General features: G+C 40.1%; 1 protein-coding gene across 2 annotated transcripts; it reads left to right on the forward strand.

Annotated features, from left to right (window-relative positions):
* Window positions 1–8,419: 8,419 nt before the first annotated feature.
* Window positions 8,420–20,814, forward strand: LOC137282570 (uncharacterized). Of its 2 annotated transcripts, XM_067814342.1 has the most exons (9): window positions 8,420–8,648; window positions 9,872–9,997; window positions 10,721–10,782; window positions 12,736–12,802; window positions 13,421–13,479; window positions 14,085–14,210; window positions 18,491–18,539; window positions 19,481–19,546; window positions 19,999–20,814. In XM_067814342.1, the coding sequence occupies exons 2-9, from the start codon at window positions 9,973–9,975 to the stop codon at window positions 20,634–20,636; spliced, it is 1,092 nt and encodes a 363-aa protein (XP_067670443.1). In that variant the 5' UTR covers window positions 8,420–8,648; window positions 9,872–9,972; the 3' UTR covers window positions 20,637–20,814. The 2 variants fall into 2 exon arrangements, with proteins under 2 accessions (XP_067670443.1, XP_067670444.1); XM_067814343.1 differs by lacking the exon at window positions 19,481–19,546 and having other exon boundaries at window positions 8,449–8,648.

The raw sequence follows: 20,814 nt of genomic DNA on the forward strand, positions 1-20,814 counted from the left end.
GTGCGTTGAAAACTAGGAACAGTAAACGGTACAAATAGTAAACAGGTAATAGGAACAAATCCGGAATACGAACGGAGCAGACATAGATCTGTGAAGTTCGAAAGGCGTCACCTGCAAAATTTGAATGCATAGCTCAAGCGTCGACGTTGTCAGGACGTCGTCATTGTCACGACGGCACTGTGATTACTGCCGTGCATTCATTCGTCGACACGTCTTCCTTTTCCAATCACGTTGAAACAGTTCAAGGGACACGAGGCATATGCTAGTCTGTATCCGAAACACACTATTTTCCGTATTGCCGAGCCCTCTCTTTCATGAACCATTAAGTTTAGAGGCATTTAATGTACTGAGAATAGACTGTGTTTCTTGGTAGTTTGGGTTGTGTAATCGCCTACCCAATTAAACAATGGCGTACAGCCACCAGCCTAAAATTTCAGTGAAATGCCTCCCAAATTTACATTGACATTAACCAGTGGTGATTTTGTATATGGTGTTATCGTATCTACAGTACTGAACCTTGCTAATCCTACTCCAGCCATTACTCATACATCCGATGATTAGTTAAATAAAATTAAGTTTCATCTCTACGCCACATCATGGGTAAATCAGGCTAAACAGGAGTGCAAAGTTTGCATCGCGCAAAAATCCAAAATGCAAGGGGAGGTAATTACAACAAAGCCCACTATGTGGCGCTGACCACGTTGCCATGACGATTCCATCATTGTCACGACGCCATTGTGGTTTTTGACAGTTGTCACTTTTAATCGTCGACATATGTTTGCTTTCTGAACACATTTATACAGTTTTACGATCATGAGACCATTGCATCCTCCCGGTAAGACAATGAGGATATTTTCGGAGTACTGACTGGTTGTTTCTCCAGGCTTTTGAGTCTGTAGCCAATTGCAATATAAACAACAAGACATCACTATCCTATGGGATGCATCCCATCCTTTCATTTGTCACAACGTCGCTACATGATATGTTATGTACTAAATCAATATTATATACATTAATTTTGTGACTATAAAGGTGTATATTAGATTATCTAGTTGAGATTATATTGATTATCTCGGAACAGTCTCTGATGTCAGTACTTTAGGGTTAGGGTGACGTGACACAAGGCATCCGGCTATTCTGTAACTGTACTCTGACAGATGTGTCTACACCAGTGTTCACGAATGGTGTTTTAAAGTAACAGGCCATGGGGTCCTGTAAGTTTCAAATGTCTGTCTGACCCACTGAAAATTCACTGGACCCACAGAATAAAATTGAACACACATTTCAAATTTAACGTTTCTCATAATTGGCATTGAAATTATTAGCATTATATGATGACAAACATGATAAACATAAATTCATAAACAGTGAACAAGTGTCTCGTGCCACAAATAACAACTTCAGACAAAGTTATTGGGATATATTCAGTCTGACACCGGGGCCAGCAGGTTGGCGACTTCTGTCTGACTGTTGGCAAATCTGCCGGATTTGTCAGAGGGTCAGACACTATTCGTGAACACTGCTACACAATTTCTTCATCACATCTCTCAGTTCTACGAAAACGTCAACATCTCTCTTTCTCACTCTCTTTTTACCTCTCTCTCATTTTCTTTTATCTCTCCATCTCACTCTCTCTATTTTCTCACTTTCTCTGTCTCCCCCTCCCTCTCTCTCTAAAATGTTATAGTGAAGTAACTGTAGATCTTCTACTTCTTATTCCTTTGATATCCTTCAACAGAACCTAGTCGAAGGTCCGGTGGGCGATTGTCTGGATCGATTCAATATGCCAAGGATATGTCAAAGGTACTATCTGAATCACTGCTGACACATTACGATTAAAGCGTTGATCCACAATGTATCGAGATGGGGTATAACTAGACTGATACATGCGGCATAAAGCTCAACCAGAGACCATATAATAGATATATATTATACGGTCTCTGGCTTAACTAAGTGGATGACAATTGTAGATATTTTGAAAATATACATCTTGTTAAGTGAAACTAAAACAGTTGAACGTTTGAGATGAGATATTAAGATATACATTATTACATTAAGTTAGACAATATCCTCAACTGATTCACCCACGACTTGTTAATTCCTCTTCTCTCTATATCTTCAGTTGACCTGTGTCAACGAGATGCCAGACCAAACGGTTATTGTTGCTGGGGTGAGATCTATATTCATTACCTTTACCTCTTCATTTATCTTCTAGATTACATATCTATTATCACCTCCAAAATTTCAATAATAATTTGATTTCTACCATGACATTTAAGTATGCTCGTTTTTGATTGGCTGTTATTAAAAAATTAGAGAAGTGAAAAAATTACAGTATCCACTTCTGAGACCCGGTTTCTCTGCGCGTTCTAACATAATGCACTCATTAATGCTTACAAAGATAAATAAAATGTGTTCCGACAATTTTGCAAGGCAGTCAGCTTTAAAACTGGTAGACTCAACATATAAGTCGAATCACACAATCACTCCGGCTCCCTCATGGACGTCTGGTCTATTCAAAATTGACTACACTGAATCAGACAGTCATATACATCTACTTTCGGAACTAAGCAATTTAAAGCACTGACACGCATCCAGGACAGCCAGGTTTCAAAAATAGCACACGCCAATGAGAAAGAAGGTCATAGCAGAAAAATCAATTTCTGAAGTAAGTAAGAGGTGTTTCTTATTACACAACTCATTCCATTAAAGTTGTCCACAACATAAAAACTAGAATGCCCCTAGAAATGTTGCAGCTGGCAATGTATTTGAAAAAAAAATCATTGTGGAAATAATTAAAACGAACCTAAACGCGTTCGGTTTTAAATGGCATTTAACAGCGTCCAAACAACTAAAATCACTTCCTCCGTGTAAACATAACAGAATTATCTCCTGAGTACTTACAGAAAGCGTGTTTTGCTAGGTCCGTATACTAGAGGTCTTCCTTTAAAACCTCGGTTTAGAAAAAAAACCCAAAAATATTAATATAGATAAATGTTCTCAGCATATGCTTCCAACAAATCTAAATTTCCATAAACGTATTTGTGTACATTACCAACAATTTGTGGACCTGCAGTATAAACCTTTTAGTACTGCTGCAAAATATTACAATCCACAATAAAATTTTCTCTGTAATTAATAGATATATAATCAACCTCTTTTCTCCCTCTTATTCAGTGTCCTGTAGCTCAGCCCAAGGTTGGTGGTAAGAAGACCCGACGGGGCAAGAAAGGCGGACGGAGACACAGAAAACGGGTGAGTGGACCAGTCGGTATTTATTTGTCAAGGAAGATTCTGTGAGGATGCTATCCAACATCACTTTCGCCTTCCACGTACTCAAACTTGTTATGTACACGTTACGGAATTCAGGTAATGTCTGTCTGGTCTCTGTTGAACAAACCCCGCGTTGCTGAGGATCCTCAAAGCCGCTGCGAGATTATTCAGTAAAATATCTTAATTAAAATGTTTATACTGGTTTTACACACAGCACATTTTTCGTCATCACAATTTCCTTCCATCTTTCCACTAAGTTGTTAACGATGTTGTCTACGTTACAGCTGCAGGAGAAGTTGTTGCTGGGGTCGTTGGGGGATGAGCGAGTCCAGAACATCAGACGGGGCGTGGAAGGTAGAGTCTACATTGTCACAGGGTTACTCTGTATTCATACTATTCTGCACTGATACGGATCCTGCCACACATACTGACAAACTGATTTCCTACGCTAATATTTTTCTCTTTCTCGGTGATACTTTGACAGGGTATCTATGTCATCTTTTGTTCTGTCTATTCCAACGCATCCTTTGGCCAACGCTTCATCCATTGGCCAACGCTTCATCCAATATCTCCACATCTTTTAGACTTTTGAGTTTTATGTATTGTACTCTTTCACTCTGATTTCCGTCCTATCTTTTTATGTTTTGTTCGTTTATTTTCTTCTGTTCTGTACCACTTGCTTTACCCTCTCCTTAGCCTTGCACGTGGCCCGTTTGAGTGACGTCAGTGATGGTGCGGGTCATCACCTCATCAACACGTCTGTCCACACCAGGTAATACAAGCTGAAACAGGTGTCACGGTGCAGTGGTTCTTTGTTCTGTTACTGAGTCTTTAATAATCTACCGGTCTAAGCCACCTTACTCATATCTATGTACTAGTGTATGTCCCATTGTCCGGCATCCTAAATTGATTCACTGATGCAACATCTTTATAAGAACTAACTGAAACAGTGTGTACACTCTGCAATATTCCAGCTATATGGCGGTGGTCTGTAAATATAGACAATCCAGTGATCAACTGCACATATAGACAATCCAGTGATCAACAGCACGAGCATCGAGCTGTGAAACTGAGAACTGATGAAATGTGTCAACCAAGCCAGCGAGCCTGACCAACAGATCCTGTTAGTCGCCTCTTTCGACAAGCATGGTTACTGAAGATTATTTCTAACCTGGATCTTTACAGGTGGCATTTCGAACAGAGGTAGTAAGGTTAAAACCCATCCAACAATGTTTCAAGGCATCTATGTCTTTGTATGCTGGATCTTACAATCAGTGTACTTGCGCTCAGCTCACTCTGTCACTGGTCCTGGACGGAATTGTGGGGTCAGGCTTGCTGACTTGGTTGCCACTTGTCACTGTATCCCAGTTGCGTAGATCGATGCTCATGCTGTTGATCACTGGATATGGTCCAGATTCGATTAATTACTGACCATCGCCATATCGCTGAAATGTTGGTGAATGCTAAACTAAACTCATCCACTGTTCCTGGAGTGCTTTAGCACGCAACTATCCACCGTTTGTTTCAGCCATGCCGATAAGGCTGAACAGACTCGCCAGTTTGAATACACACAACAGGTTGGTCACAGTTTTTTCGCACAGAATAAATCCACGCTTGTCTTTAGACTCTGATCACACAATATTGTGCATAATTTAATAAACGCTTCACCTAGCGTCGTGTTGTTATTATATATTTGTAGTCCATCAGGTCGCACGATATATTTTCCGCGAAAGGAGTTTCCATTTTGCACACCATGTCAGACAAAATCATACTTTTAATCACATCCTCATCAAATATCAAGCGGTTGGTACCTTTTGTCAAAACTGACAACCTTTCAATGATGGCTTTTGACCTGCGCGTTTGGTCACATGCCGGTGTCACGTGTCCAAAACTACAGTCCGTTTGGTACCCATAAAACCTGCCATTTTGCTATCAAAATCAAACGAGGAGTGCAGCAAATCAGATTAGAGCTAACACTAATTGATGCCTCCTTAGCTTTAGTTTACGTAATGTCTGCATTATTTCACAGGTAGCTCTCCCCTGTGGCTACAACGCCACCTACAACATCAACGAATATGGATATTACCCAACTGAATACCGATGTGTCATTGACAACTGTGCATATGTCCATGCTGGATACGGATATGGAAATTACAACTGTGGATATGCTCAATATGAATTCGGGTATGGAAATGGCAACGATGGATTTGTTCAGTATGGCTATGGATATGACGATGGCAACTATGGATATACCCAGTATAGACACAGATATGGCTATTGATCGAACTGCCAGATTTCTCAGATATTTCCTCATGGTGCTTTCAATATGGAACGTTTTCGGACTCCGCTCGATGGAACTCGAATTTGATGCACACGAACTTGGATCTCAGTCGAAACTGTGTTTTCCTGATCACAGTTTTATATTTATATATTATCTGCCTATGCCCCAAAATATTTTGGCAGTTATTTTGATGTTATTTTGTTTTTGTAATAAATTGTATTTTATTTCCCCCAAATGGTCATTGTTATTGTATATAAGAACCTGTAAATAACGGTGAGTTCGGATACAGGTCCAAAACACTCACCGACACTGTCAACACTAGCACTCATCACCAAAGTCGTTTTATGTAAACTCCCCACGTTAACAATGGCATGGCAATGGTCGCTTGCAGAATGCCACCAAACACCACATGAACACGCTGTTCGTTACCATACGTGACCTAACATGTTGAGTATCTTTCGTAGCACGAAGACGTGCTCATGCTATCCACCACTGGCATGTCAGTTCAGGCTGAACCACACTGACAAAATGATACTGGGATTGTATACTGAAAGCCATTATAAACGCAATTTGACATACTTCCTTTACTCACACAAATGTCACCATATATAGATGTAACTGGCAGATATAACATCTGTGGATAACTTAATAGGAAATGTCCAATCAACAACAACGTCATTGATGCAATAACGACATCAAACAAAGGGGTCACTTGAAGTCAATATCGCATGTGTCCACCGTGTACTGCAAGTTTCTCAGAAACAGCTGTGGATGGTCTGCCAATAATGTTGAAAGGTCGGCGTCAATTCATCACTTGTTCTTGGTCATGGCACCACCCCTTCCAAAACGACCATGTTCAAAAACACGTCGTTGATAAATCCGTTGAAGTCCGTCTGCAAAGGGTACTTTAAACCTGCGTTAAGGCATCTTCGCACCGGTTTGGCACAGACATGACGTTGTCTTGTCCCAACTGCCCTCTTTGCAGTATCAGCAGCTGTCTTGAATTGATTTCGGAAGTGTAAGACTCGGATATTGCGGTCCTGTCGAGAACTTCCGGTGGCCCGAAAACGTTGTCTGAGTTGACCAATGGTGTACGGATGCACATCACAGTGCCTGACAATCATCACATCTGAAGAAACGCCGCTAACCGTAGCGAGAACCCGATTCTTGTCGTCATGTGTCAAGCGTGGCATTTTTTCAACGTGATTGAGTTTCACAATTCCTTGTGCTTTTATAGGGCCTGGGTGCAGGTAATGCGCGTGCACTACGTTTTTCATGAATGTGATCGTGTTTACGAGAAATGTCCAAGGTTCATTTTTAAGCATCGAAGTTCATTAATAAGGAAGTTTCTGACTCAAACTCGGAATGGGCAAGAATGTCAGCCTTTTATCCCTACATCCCTTGTATCGCAGGTGAAAACCTTTCAATAGAAGTTCTGAAAGTTCCGGGACAACAAATACCAACTGCGATTTTCATGACTTTCAGTATACATTTGCTCTTTTCTTTTGCTAACTAAAAGGCTATAAAGAGCGGGTTCAAATCCCACAGATTGGCGGCCTAACAGAAGCTAATGCTGTCACATGCATCAACCAAAGTGACCAGTCGTTACTGCCCAACCTCTACAGTCATGGTATTGCCTATGCGAAAATGACTGCTGGAGGCGAGTTCTAACCCCAATCATCACAATTTTAGCATAATACATGATTTGTGGGAAACAATACAAAAGACCTAGATGGTTTGGCAGTAACAAGATATTGAACACCCAGAAACTAGTCCAACCGACTGAAAATAAACATGCAGTCCATGTACATCCGTGCAAACATTTTATGCCATGGCTCACTGGATGAAAACATATTGAAACAGTCACTTGAACTGAAACTGGACAAGACAATCGGTCTACATTCATATATAGACCAGAAGACTTGCATGATCTGTTTGAACGTGGCTATAGTAAGAGGGTTTACAAAGATCTATTGAAGCAACGAAAACAAAAGACCCACACACATTTAGGTCGTTGATACATCGGATCATTGCTTGCACGCTGTTACTGAGGTCTGCACTTATTCCTGAGCTGTATATATACGTGTGTAGCGTAAGCTTCACGACACTGTGGGCTGTTTATCACAGTTCTTGGCGCTACAAGTGAGACGTTTGGAGTGGAAAAATTGAATACACAACTATATGCTCTATCCACATACCCACATACTTGTTCTATTTACACAATGCTACTACTGATAAGGAGATGAAAGAGTACAAAAAAACCAAACACCCCCCCAAAAAAAACAACAAAGAAAAAAACCAACAACAAAAAACCCAAAAAACCACACACACCCCACCCCACCCCACCCCCCCCCCCCCCCAAAAAAAAAAAAAAAAAAAAAAAAAAAAAACAACAACAAAAACCCAAACAAACGCAGAAAAGACGCAAAAGCAAATAATCGTTGAAAAAATTGGTCTTATTCAATCACAGGTGAAACAAGAAAAATCAACGGTTCCTCTGAGCTTCGTTCTCTCTTCTAATTATGAAATCTGAGCTGTGGGTTTTTACCGAAGTGAAGCAAAATTGAGGACCCTGCACTTTTACAGTGCTTTTTGTGCCTTCTTCACGTGCAGGCTATGCCTCAGTGGCTCAAAACGACAGCAGTTGCGTTTCTGTGATTTGTCACTGTTACCCGTCTGTGTTCAAAATCATCGATTTCCGAACGATTATTGCGATTAAAATTTATTTCGTAAGCTCCATAATACAATATATTTATATATGTGTGTGTGTATAATACAACACCGTTTATAACAGTGAATTTCAACATATCTACATTTATGAGGAAACTGACACTTCTGCGTTACTTTTCTTCAAGAGTATATGTTGGATTTGTCCGTTTTGGCGACTGTCCAGGGGAGATTGGCCAATAATACGTCCGTGGGGCTAGTCAGTCCAGACTGTAATCTGATCGTCTAAATCTTACACTGAGGTTGATTAGTGAGCTGTCAAAGGTTGTCAACTGACATTGTTACAACCTTTCTCCGATTTGCACAGATCAGACTTACAAATATTTGTTCATTTGGAGGTAACTGCGACCTCAGAAGATCAGAAGAGGTAAGTGCTATACCATACAGTATATACCTAAAGTCGTATTCCATTATGTTTGTTTGTTGTTTTGTTGTGCCACTTTGTGGCACGTTGTTACTGACCCGGATGTGTAAGGAAGATTATGTGCTCTCTTCGTTCAATAGTTTGATTGTTAGTCAGTTAACGTCACACCAAACAGTATTCCTGCTAACTGGTGGAGGTCTGTAAATGACGGAATCTTGACCAACTATTAGAAAATTATAAGGGAGCGGTGGACTAGGCAGGTAGTTAAAGCGTTTATTCGTCACGCCCACGACCCGTTTTAAATCCTCCGCATGGGGGGTACAATGTGTGAAGCCTATTTCTGGCATCCACGGATATTGCCGGAATCTTCCTGAAAGCGGCGTAAAACAATATTCATTCACTGATTAATTATAAACGAGAAATTGACTAAATGAGGAAACTAAATGTGACCTAACCTTCGTCTTGTCTGTACGGAATTCACCATCCATACGCCATGTCATGTCTCACCGACAGAGGCATGGGTTTATCAACTGAACAGTTCATGCAAGACAATGTTGTCATTGTGATCTACGTATCTCTTCTAAATACATATAATCAACCTGAACTCTCCACACTACTAGACACTAAGCTGCACTTAATAGAACCTCATGGGCAGATCAGTTGAAATGTGATGCTTTCATAATAGTAAACTCAGAGTCACACCTGAATACACCTTGAGTCAAAATGGTGTTCGTCACGTAATGAGTCAGTGGTATCCACTACGTGTATATTGCCAGTTAGCTTGTAACACTTGAATGAGATAGAAATGCGTTCCGTGATTATGCGTCACAAGACGTTACAGGCAATGGCACAGGGAATGATACACATTGCCCTTAAAGGCTGCACAACATTTACAGGTCGCATTTCAACCAAATGAGCATATTTCGGACACGCATCAATAGTGTCAATCACACTGCCATCAGATGCACTCAAACGTTTTGTCGAAGCTGAAGGACCGTCTACATGTCATCGTATCCCAATTGCGTAGGTCGACGTTCATGATGTTGACCACGGGATTATCTTGTCCAGACCCTATTACTTACATACCGCTGTCTAAGAGCTGGAAGTTGTACACGTGACAGTTAGTTCGTTAGGGTAGAATTAAAGAATGTTTGTTCCCGAGAACAGAGATTAGGCAACACATTATGTATTGTAGCTGTTGCACTACGTTTTTGTTTGTTCATTAGGAGTGGCGTTACCTCGAGTGTGGCGTATGAATACAGACACCTGCCGGAACTGCAACGTCGCACATGACACCTGAGACTGTTTTATTGTTTGTATTGTAGACATGGATCAAGAGAATGGAGCAAGTGGTAGGATGATGATTATTATATGCATAGATATATGATATATGATATAGCGCTCATATCCACGCACTAGTGCATGCTCAAGGCGCTATATAGAGATGGCCAAATTATTTTAGATTTAACGAAGTAGACTATCTGACTTATCAACATGAAGTGGTTACTTCCATCAGTGTTCTCTTCCATTGTAATCTCAACACTAACTATATGACAGCCAGATGACCATATTTCTGCTAAGATCAAACAAACATGTGATTGATATTACGAGTGAGCCATGCCGCCTGGGTAGATGACATACTATCAACCAAATTTAACGTGACCAGCGTAAATTGCTTGGGATTTATTTTACCCTTGAATCTCCCAGGGAAGTATGTTCACCTGAATTAGTATATGTTTGATGTCTGTGGAGGTCTGGGATTGTTATAAATGTAAGCACACGTCTTACGTGTTAATGGAAGCAGTTCTGGACATGCTGTAGGAAAGATAAACGAGATGTTTAAATATTCTGACAGAATTATTTGAACATCGCTTAGATTTTATTATGTTTCACGGAAGAACGTTCAAACATCTTTGTGTCGAAGGTGATAGGACTTGCGTTTTCATTTCGAGCTGTCCGAGGTTCGACACAACAAAATGGCGATAAATTAAGAGTAAGTGACCAAACGTTTAAATCGGTTCGAGACAAAGGTTTATTGACGGTGTGTTTTATAACACGAGTGTTGATGCTTTAAGGAACTTCAGATGGAGAAAGTCATGGGGCAACCAGCGAACCAAGCCACACAGCACAGCAACATGTGAGTATGTCTATATACTGTATATATACACGTATATAGAAAATCTGTGTTGTGTTATTTCGGAGACTAATTCTTATATCTACACGTATATATACTGACGTATATTACTCCCTCCTGTAGTAGGCAACCAGACAAGCTATGACTACAGAAACTCCGATAATTTCAGCCAACCGTGTGCAAGACTGCAGTTCTCAACATCATCTTTTATTCCATCAACAGATAAAATATGGAATAATATAATCCATTTAACTATAAGAAATTGCAACTCCGCTGCACTGTTTGAATCTTCTATCCAAGGGAAAGGAAAACGCGCACCTACATATTGTTCATATGGAATAAGGAAGTTACATGCTCTGCACACTAGATTAAGATATATGAGGAATACATTTAATTATGATTTATTTAGAATAAATGTGAAAAATGACGAATCATGTCAATGAGGCCACAGATGTGAGAATGTTTTGCATTACTTCCCTGAATTGTTTGTATACTATTCAGAGACGTAATCTGTTAAAATCTTTAAAAAATATTGTTAGCAATAGAACACTGATATTGAAACTGATATTAATCTGATTTTACATAGCAATGCAGGTCTCTTAATTACTGAAAATCAGAATGTTTTCAGATGTTTATATGTCTATATCTCTCAACAAAACAACCCGTGAAGGTCCCGGGGTAGAATAGGCCTTCAGCAACCCATGCTTGCCATAACAGGCGACTCAGCTTGTCGTAAGAGGCGACTAGCGGGATCGGGTGGTCAGACTCGCTGACTTGGTTGACACATGTCATCGGTTCCCAATTACGCAGATCGATGCTCATGTTGTTGATCACTGGATTGTCTGGTCCAGACTCGATTATTTACAGACCGCCGCCATATAGCTTTAATATTGCTAAGTGCGACGTTAAACTAAAACTCACTCACTCACTCACTCAACAAAACACTTCCTCACATCTGCTGTACATATCCCGGACTATGTGTGTCAAGTGTATCTACATTGTTGTAAGGGGAATTGTGGTTTAAACATATTTATTTCATGAAAAAGCAACGAAAGAATTTTCATGAACTGGATTGGTCAACAAGATGAATTGTGCAATTATCGGGAGAGAGCTTTTCTAAGTTGGGCAGCTTGTGCCCAATCCTTTCCTTAATGAATAAATATGTTTAATCCAAAATCATATATACTGAGGGAAACAAAATAAAGCTCACTTGAAAGGGCAAGTTTTCCTCTGTTTTTTTCCAGGTTTATTCACAGGCTTTGTATCACAGAGCTTGCGAAAAATAAAACTGGAAAAAATAAGGGAACACTTGCCTTTTGAAGTGATCCCTTATTTTTTTCATCAGTATATATATATGCATGTGGTGTAGGACACTCACTAAGTCAATTTCTTACGTAGATACTACTCGATGATGAAATTAGTTTCATGAACATTTTCTGAACGCTACACAAAATATACTTTACAGTAGTGAAAGTGTAATCGATGGGACATGGCGATTGTGTTTATTCGTATTTAGTCGACCTTCACCCCCAAAGAAGTTGTAGTAGTAGCAGCTGTAGTAGTAATTGTAGTTGTAGTCGTGGGGTACTTAGTAGCAGTAGCAGCAGCAGTAGTAGTAGTTGAAGGAGGGAGGGGGGGTTCTCAAAAACAACCGTAAGGGATTATTGCAAGAAAATCACAAAAACAAGCGACCATAAAAAGTATAGTGATTTGAGACAAGGTTGGGGATAAAGAGTGCTTTGAATAGAAGACATGTATCATTTGGTGATTATTCAAAGCAAGCGTTTTTGTAGCAATGTTATTTCAGTGAGGTTTAAAACAAAGGACAATCATGCTGTGAGCATAGGTAATAACACCACCAAAGATTATTGTATTGAAGGATTTAACACTTGGCGCAATTGTCTGATAGTACTCATACACTGAAGTGTGTTTATATTGACATGTGGCTGACACCAGGAGGGACAGGGTCTGTGGTCATCACGGAGTGATTGGCTGGAACAGGAAGTCAGAAGTCTGCGAAGAAGTAAGACCGTTTGATTATGAACAGGTCATCTAACAACTTGTATTCATAGGAGTCACATGTGCAGTTAATAACTATTAACGGAACATGACAATTAGTGGAAGTCTCGCATAATTATGAAATTGATTTGCACGTCGTATGCCATGAGGTGAGGTGAGGTGAGGTGAGGTGAGGTGAGGTGAGGTGAGGTCAACAAAAATGGACGTTTAGATTTCCATAAAAATGATTATGTCTTTGATATGAGATGAACTTGGACATATGTGCGTGCGTGTGTGCGTGTTTGCGTGCGTGCGTGCGTGCGTGCGTGTATGTATGATTGTACAATTCGTGACTAAAGTCTGTTTCTGGCGCTGACCATCTGTGATACCATTCCGCATGTTATCATGGATACTCCCCTCAATCACAGAATACTGACTCGGTCGTTTTTATAATAAACGTTTTCACAGATAAGATGTGCATAAATGGAAAAGCGAAAGTCTTCAAACTGAATCATATATGTATCATCTTGTTGACAGTGTTTCACTAACATATGATGTTCACAAGGTGGGAATCTGACGATGTTTCACTAACTATACCTTAACATCTAGATTTCGTATGGAGCGTTTTGTATTTACATTTCAGTTGTGGAGGATCTTCAGAAACACCCACAACTAACACCAAGGGGTTCCAAGAAAAGCAGAGTGAGGTTACTTCCGTGAGATGCAATCGTCGGATTTGTAGATGTTTTACCAAAGTCTTGATAGATCATATACATATGCATGATACCTATCTTATGGTGAGATGTACAGAAGTACTTCAAAATGTACTAAGTCTTCAAACAGAAAGTATTTTTTAAATGGTGAAGATTCCAAACAAAGGCATGTGTTCAAATATTATACATTAAAAATAACATTATTTTTCAAATTATGAAGATTTTTAATATACAACATCATTCTGAAAGTAGTCAGATGTAAGACATGTTGGATTTCACTGTCTTAGTAGTAAAGTATAGAATTCTATACGTTTTGTTGGGTTGAGTTCCGTCTGGAATTTCAGCCCACTCCCTCAGAGTCAGGCAGCTAATAGCTTTCACATAAAAGGACTAGAATCTGTACTTTACAGAGAAAGTGTTATTCCTGATATAACATGTATTATAAACAGCATGACAACGTAGATGTACTTTGTTATAAAGGACATAGTGACGGAGCTGAGATGTACTTTGTTATAAAGGACATAGTGACGGAGCTGAGATGTACTTTGTTATAAAGGACATAGTGACGGAGCTGAGATGTACTTTGTTATAAAGGACATAGTGACGGAGCTGGAGAGACGTGTGAGCGAGCTGGAACAGAACAGGTCGGCGCAACACGAGAAGCGTGCACAAGCACAACCCCGACAGCGTCCTGGAGGGAAAACAGTGTTTCCATATTTGGTAAGAATATAGAACAGGCGATCTTTTTTTAAAAATATATATTTATTTCAGACACACCTGTTACAGACCGGGGCTCCAGCCCAGGAAAGCAGAAACACCACTGAAAAAAACAGAGGTTGAAGCAGAAGGCTTGTGTTTGTTTTTTTCAAGACTTTAGACAAGCGCACTGCTTTCAGTCACACACTCACACTGACAGAATAGGTAGCAAATGACATGAATTATGTAGTATATAAGGAAACATGACTAGTACATGATGGTCGAAATGACACTTTGATGCTATATACTGTGATGTACATTGAACAAGCAATATTTCCAGGTTTACACCAGGGCCCACTTGTACAAAGCAGTCTTAGCACTACAATGATTGTAACTCCCGTTCTCCAACATAGGCTTAAGATAGTTGTAGCGTTAAGATTGCTTTGTGCAAGTGGGCCCAGGGGTCTAAAGTTTATGAATTTCATGGGAAATCTTTAAAATATTTTATAATCAGGATAGAACTGAATAGAACTTGATACCATTCATGTTCTCTGTATGAAAATATAGAATTGGCATTTTGCAAGATGCTAGACCGTGTAGTTTGGAAGTCACACATTTATCCTAGTGGTAGTGTCTCACAGCTTGTCCAGTGACGTTGGACTGGAAATCATCTGAGGGGAAACAAATGCAGTTTAGACACAGTGCCAGATTAGAGAGCTAATGATAAATGTACAAGACTCGGGTGGGACTGAGATTTTACGCCGGTGATGACAACCGGATTTGACAGACGCCAGTTCTGACAGATTCCTGTTTTGACGGCTGTACATGCTTTCGACCCTATGTCTCAGGATATAGAGAGGAGGGTGAAAGGAACGCTAGGGAAGATATCCGACCTGGAGATACGGGTGGGCAGACTGGAGGAGGCCCGATCTAAGATGGGGGATGCTGTAACACCACAGATGAAGGGTACCCGGGGACATCGTGCAACCAATAAACAAGAAATTAGCAATACCCGTCCGGTATGTCATAAAGATTTGAACCGTAGATGTGATGGTCAAAATATGTACAGTATACTGACACAAGTCGAAATGTTTTGTTATCGAAAAACCTGTTGTACTAATCCTGTCGTAGCCATCCTCCAATCATATCCCATCCCCGAACTGTTCAAAGGGGAGATGTTTAGACACATAGCCGACCAACTAAGCAATGGCATATGCAGTGTCCAAAAAATTGTTACAATTCGGTTCTTGAGACATTTAGAAGTTGGTATTCAAGTGAAAGGCAAACATTATGGTTGGCAATACAATAGAAAAGTAGTTTTCACCAACAATATTTGCCTTTTAAATTGATATGATACCGTTCGTGCAACATGTGGGTGATCATTGCAGTTCTTGCTGCAGTGTTCCGGCCCTTGGCCTAGATTTCGGAAGGTATCTTAGCGCTATGATAGTCGTAAGTGCCATATACATGTATTAACATCCACTTACGAGTATCTTAGCACCAAGAGAGCTTCGAAAATCTAGGCTCTTGATTATCACAGAGAGGAGAACCTGATTTTGAACTACCTCGACCCGGTAGTGTACGCCTCAGTATTAAAAGTTGTATGCTTCTCTTAATGGTAATACGGTCTGATGTACGCCTCTTTGTACCGTTAACCTCCTGGCAGGGTTGACACGGGAACTTGTTAAAGCATCATTGAGCAATGAAATTAAAATATATTTGATAAAGGTAAGATAAGCCACTGTGTTCTCTCATACGTTCTGATGACACCCTAAGACCAGAACACCCCCACCTGGAAATCGGCAACGGCGAGTAATGCTAGAGTTCCTATAACGTTCTCCTGGACGTCTGTAGATTCCTTGAGCAACCACCAGAGGAGGATGAAGTTCATTCTTAAGTAGTATACTGAAATAGTATCCCAGTTTTGTCCAGTGAATCCCAGATGCTGTCTATACCATGCTAGGATAGAATGGTATCAAGAGTGTACCAACAGCGTTGTTTTTTTAGCAAGCCTTAGCTCTCCGTAAACATTATTTACACTTTACAAACGTGTTTCCATGAGCGTGGCATCAACAGCGTGCCAACACTCACGTTGATTTTGGGCAAGTCGCGTTCCGTGAACATATCTTAGCTTCCGTATTTGCAGATACAGAAGAGTGCTTTCCAGGAGCATGTGAACGAAAACGTTATTGTATGATATTCACACTAAAACCGCGTGTGCATGCATCATGCATCTAACGAACTCCCCAAAGGTGAAATATGGTAAAAAAGATGACTCAGTATGATAAGCTAATGGTTTTATTTTATTCATTTAGTTTAATCTCGATAGGAAAACAAAAGGTCTCCTCATGTCATATTTTTTAAATCTGCATTTAATAAAATCAAACAATCAGTATTATTTTTTATGTCAATTCATATATCTTTCAGTTAAAACTTACACGTGTCCCAGGTTTCATCAAGAATCCTCAGTTTATGAACGTCATTTTGTCTCTTGGAATCTATTTCTGCAGATAGCTGATACTTGTTATTTTCTGGCGTTGAAGTTCTATGTATCTGTATGTATTTCAATGCATACGTTTTAAAAAAAAGCAACAACCGAGGAATGAGACAATGAGATTTTATCAAATGATGTTAGCAATATTGTTCCAAACGCATCAGGATCTAGGAGGAGAGGTCAAAGGCACATCAACAAGAGTATCTAAAATAGAAACACGAATGGTCAGACGGGAACCGCAAGTGAAAAGGACCGGTAAAACTGAGGGGAGACTTGGAGTGAGGCACTTTGGCCAGGTGAGCGGCGCCAAGAACGTATCTGTTAAAATGAAGGTCAATCTAAACGAACAATGTTTCATTTCAAGTTTGGTAAGGCCTTGAAATTTCTTCAGACTCAGTAGTATTCCAGCTTATATGGCAGTGGTCTGTGAATAATCGAGTCTGAACCAGTCAGTTCAGTGATCAACATCATGAGCATCGATCTACGCAACTGGGATACGATGACATGTGTCAACCAAGTCAGCGAGCCTGACCAACCAGTCCCGTTAGTCACCTGCTGCGACAAGAATGGGTTACTGAAGATCAGTTTTAACATGGAATTTAACGGGTCTGATAAATTTTGATTTTTATTGGACTTCAAAGTTTCATTGAATGGGAAGGACATTAATGTCCCTTTGACTTCTAGGGTTTTACGATGACATCAGCTGATATGTACATTTATCATTCAAGGGATAGTGTTCTCGTCAGGATAAAGCCAATGGATATATTCGATATCCGTCATATACGGATATCGATGCAAATTAGAGAGGTCATGTGCAAATTTTCGGGATTACTTTCACAGTGTAAACAAACATGACGTCAAGGGTCAGTGATCGTGTGATGTGAACTGAATACTGCGGATGAGAAGTGAATAAGAATATCAGTAAAAACAACATCAAAATGGCTGTAACTGAGTGATAGTGAACCACGACTTCAACGTACAGTGGGTGACATAGTGTTATCATCAAGAGTAAGCATTTAGATTTGTCTCCAAACCTTAAGGATTATGTTGTATTCTGTTAGATAGGTTGTCTTTATTTCCTCCACGATTGAAGATTACAGTTTATTGAATAATATTAAATATGGACACATATACGATTTATATAGCAGCATGAGGTGTGCACATGATATCTATACGAGGTTGCAAAAGATGATATCATGTCTTAACATACCGTGCTGTAAGGAACATACAGTCTCTCCAAGTTTCAAATGGAACATCCGAGAAACACTCAGGTACACCTCCAAGCATGAAAGACATAATGACATCGTCATCATTAGACCACCAGTCAACAAACGTATTCACATCAATTACATCACACAGGCTGTCAAACAGTTCATTTCTTTCATGCATTGTGTTACGGCAGAACATAAGGATGTGTTGACAATGTCGTTTGCTATTCTTCCACACTTACATTCACCAGATTTGATTTTGCTGACACCGAGTTTTGCAATTGTTAAGTTTCTAATTCTATCGGGAGCATGTATAGCTAGTTTCCATATACTCAGTGCACCATGTCCGATCAAGGAATATCTACTCAAATCCTGTCTGACAGATATTTGCCTCTGTAATGACTCAGTCTCCACTTGCTTTATCCGCCCGGTGATGAAGCGATTCGTAGCTAGTTTTGATGGTATGAATAATCTATGTAGTCGTCCAGCAGGTTACACATATCATATTTCTTAATGAGTCGGAGCACATTGAAGAGTGGAGATTTTTTACATTTAGAGGATTAAGGATTATGTTGTATTCTGTTATGTTCTGCCTTTTTCAGCTGTCACGTGATACAGCTGCGTTCAGATCTGCCAGCAGCAGCAGCAGCGGTAAGTGATATCATCCTTAAACATGTTGACAGAATACGAGCAAAAGTCTTGAAAAATCAAGACTGACTTTCAGTTCTTTCCCAGTGTTTAAAATTGCAAAATGTTATCCAGCCTCATGTAAGAATGTCTAGTTTTGATTGGTCCACGTGACTCTGATAAAATACCATGTATATTCATCACGATCCGCCAGCGGGAGTATAAAAGTCGTATACTCCCGCTGCGAAAGTCATATCCTCCCTCTACGCCTCGGTGACGACGCGAGAAGTGAGAAAAGCGTGCATCGACAAGCCTTTAGTAACGTGCGGTGCATTGAGGTCAAACGATCAGCTGGTGTCAACATGGCAGCAAGTCGATTCGATGCGTGTTGTTTTGTTTTGATTTAGTGAAAACATTCAGCTAGATAAATGCGTTATCACATCGTGTCTCGGTAAATACGGGGTTTTATCAGTCAAGAGTAAGGTTGTATTCCCCAAGCCTCCGGCACAACCTTACTCGGGACTGACAAAACCCCGTATTTCCCTCGACACGATGTGATAACTTATAATGCCCAACCCAGACTTTCTTCAGAGGCAGATTTCTTTAGGCGTTTGTAGGTTAGAATATACACATTCTTTTTTGAAAAAAAATAAAATAAAATTTTCCAAATGGTAAAATATCTTAATATTTTCAAACTTGTCTTTTAACATTTACACAAGTAAATGCAAGTATGAACAAGTACAGTTGCAAGTTGCTGTATATTTTGGTTATTTGGGGATCCGATTAGCCTCTTCATCCACGGGACATTGGGGTAACCCACTGGATAGAGCGTTCGTTCTTGACGCCGAGGAGCATGGAATATGTATTTATGTCATATTGATGAAACACATAACAATTAGTAGCTTGACATCCATACTCATTCACAATGTTACACATAGAGTGTTCCTATACACCTTGTTTTAAAGATGCTTCGGACAACGATGGAGGTGTGAGGGAGATATATCTTAGTGGCTCATCCAGACCAGTTCTCTGTGAGTACTCACTGGCATCACAGCCACTGCTAGCATCAAACCAGTATTTGTAGGTTTGAATAAATTACATCGGAATGCCGATGGATGCTCATGTGCTGGTCACTGGATTGTCTGGTCCGGACACTATTATCTAAAGATCACCTCCATATAGCTGGAATACTGCTGAGTCGGGCGTTAAACAAATGGACCCAACAACAACAACAGACAATATAAGGAACAGCAAAACAAAAAAAAGGTTTTTTTCGCCCATAGAAATTGTAAGTAAAAAGGAACTCAGCGTCTTTTGTTTCTTCACACAACAGACTTTACAGTCAGTTTGAATAATTATTTCATGTGTTTTCACATATTTCAATAATTATTTCCTTGTGATTTCTTAAATCTTGTGAGTGTTTGAAAAGTGCCATCTAAATTCCTCTTTCAACACATAGACTGGACGATTTCTTCATTTACAGGTCCATTACTCGACCTGAATGAACAAGAACACAGGAACAGGAAAGGAGAGCATAAATCGTTACTCAGACACAAAATGTCCCTCGACAAGCCCAAGAAGATGTGTGCTACCTCGGACATTCCCTATACTGACAGTCCACAGTACTGGGAGGTACAAGCCGCTGTCAAGCTCCTTGATGTTCTTAAGCCAGGACACACCATCTTTGAAATAACCTTGAGCCAACGAACCAAAGAGGCTCACAAGACCCTTAACCAACAGGAGGCTGTGAGGCTGAGCCTCTCCTACTGCAAGGACCATGAAAGGGTCTGCGTCATGACGACGACGGGGCGGGACGTATACGTGAAACATGACACTGATCTCATCAAGAATATCAAAGACGTACACACGTGGATCAGATTTGAAATTGGTGTTCTTGTCGACAGAAAGAGGAAAAGCGCAGTTTTTCTCAATCTCCGTCAAAATGCATCATTTGCGGTTGTCAAAGATATTGGTTTCCACGAGGATTTGTGGTCAGTGTTTGGTATCGTGATTTATACCACTGGAAACAGGTTCCTGGTGAATATGACACTTGTAAGTGGTTCAGATATTGAAATTACAGGTCGGAAAAAGAAACTGATTGAAAAAGTAGTTGAAAAATAAACGACCCTCTACCGTACGTGAAGATCCGGGGTAGATCTGTCTCCACCAGCCCATGGTTGTCGTAAGCGGGCTGGCGGGATCGGGATTCTGTTGGCAAGACCTGCTAGATTCTTGTTTATATATAGTTACATCTTGTATTATCTTGTGTCCGCACTATTTGTATACATACCTGTTGTGC

The sequence above is a fragment of the Haliotis asinina genome, chromosome 4 (assembly GCF_037392515.1).
Source record: "Haliotis asinina isolate JCU_RB_2024 chromosome 4, JCU_Hal_asi_v2, whole genome shotgun sequence".
Classification (NCBI taxonomy): domain Eukaryota; kingdom Metazoa; phylum Mollusca; class Gastropoda; order Lepetellida; family Haliotidae; genus Haliotis; species Haliotis asinina.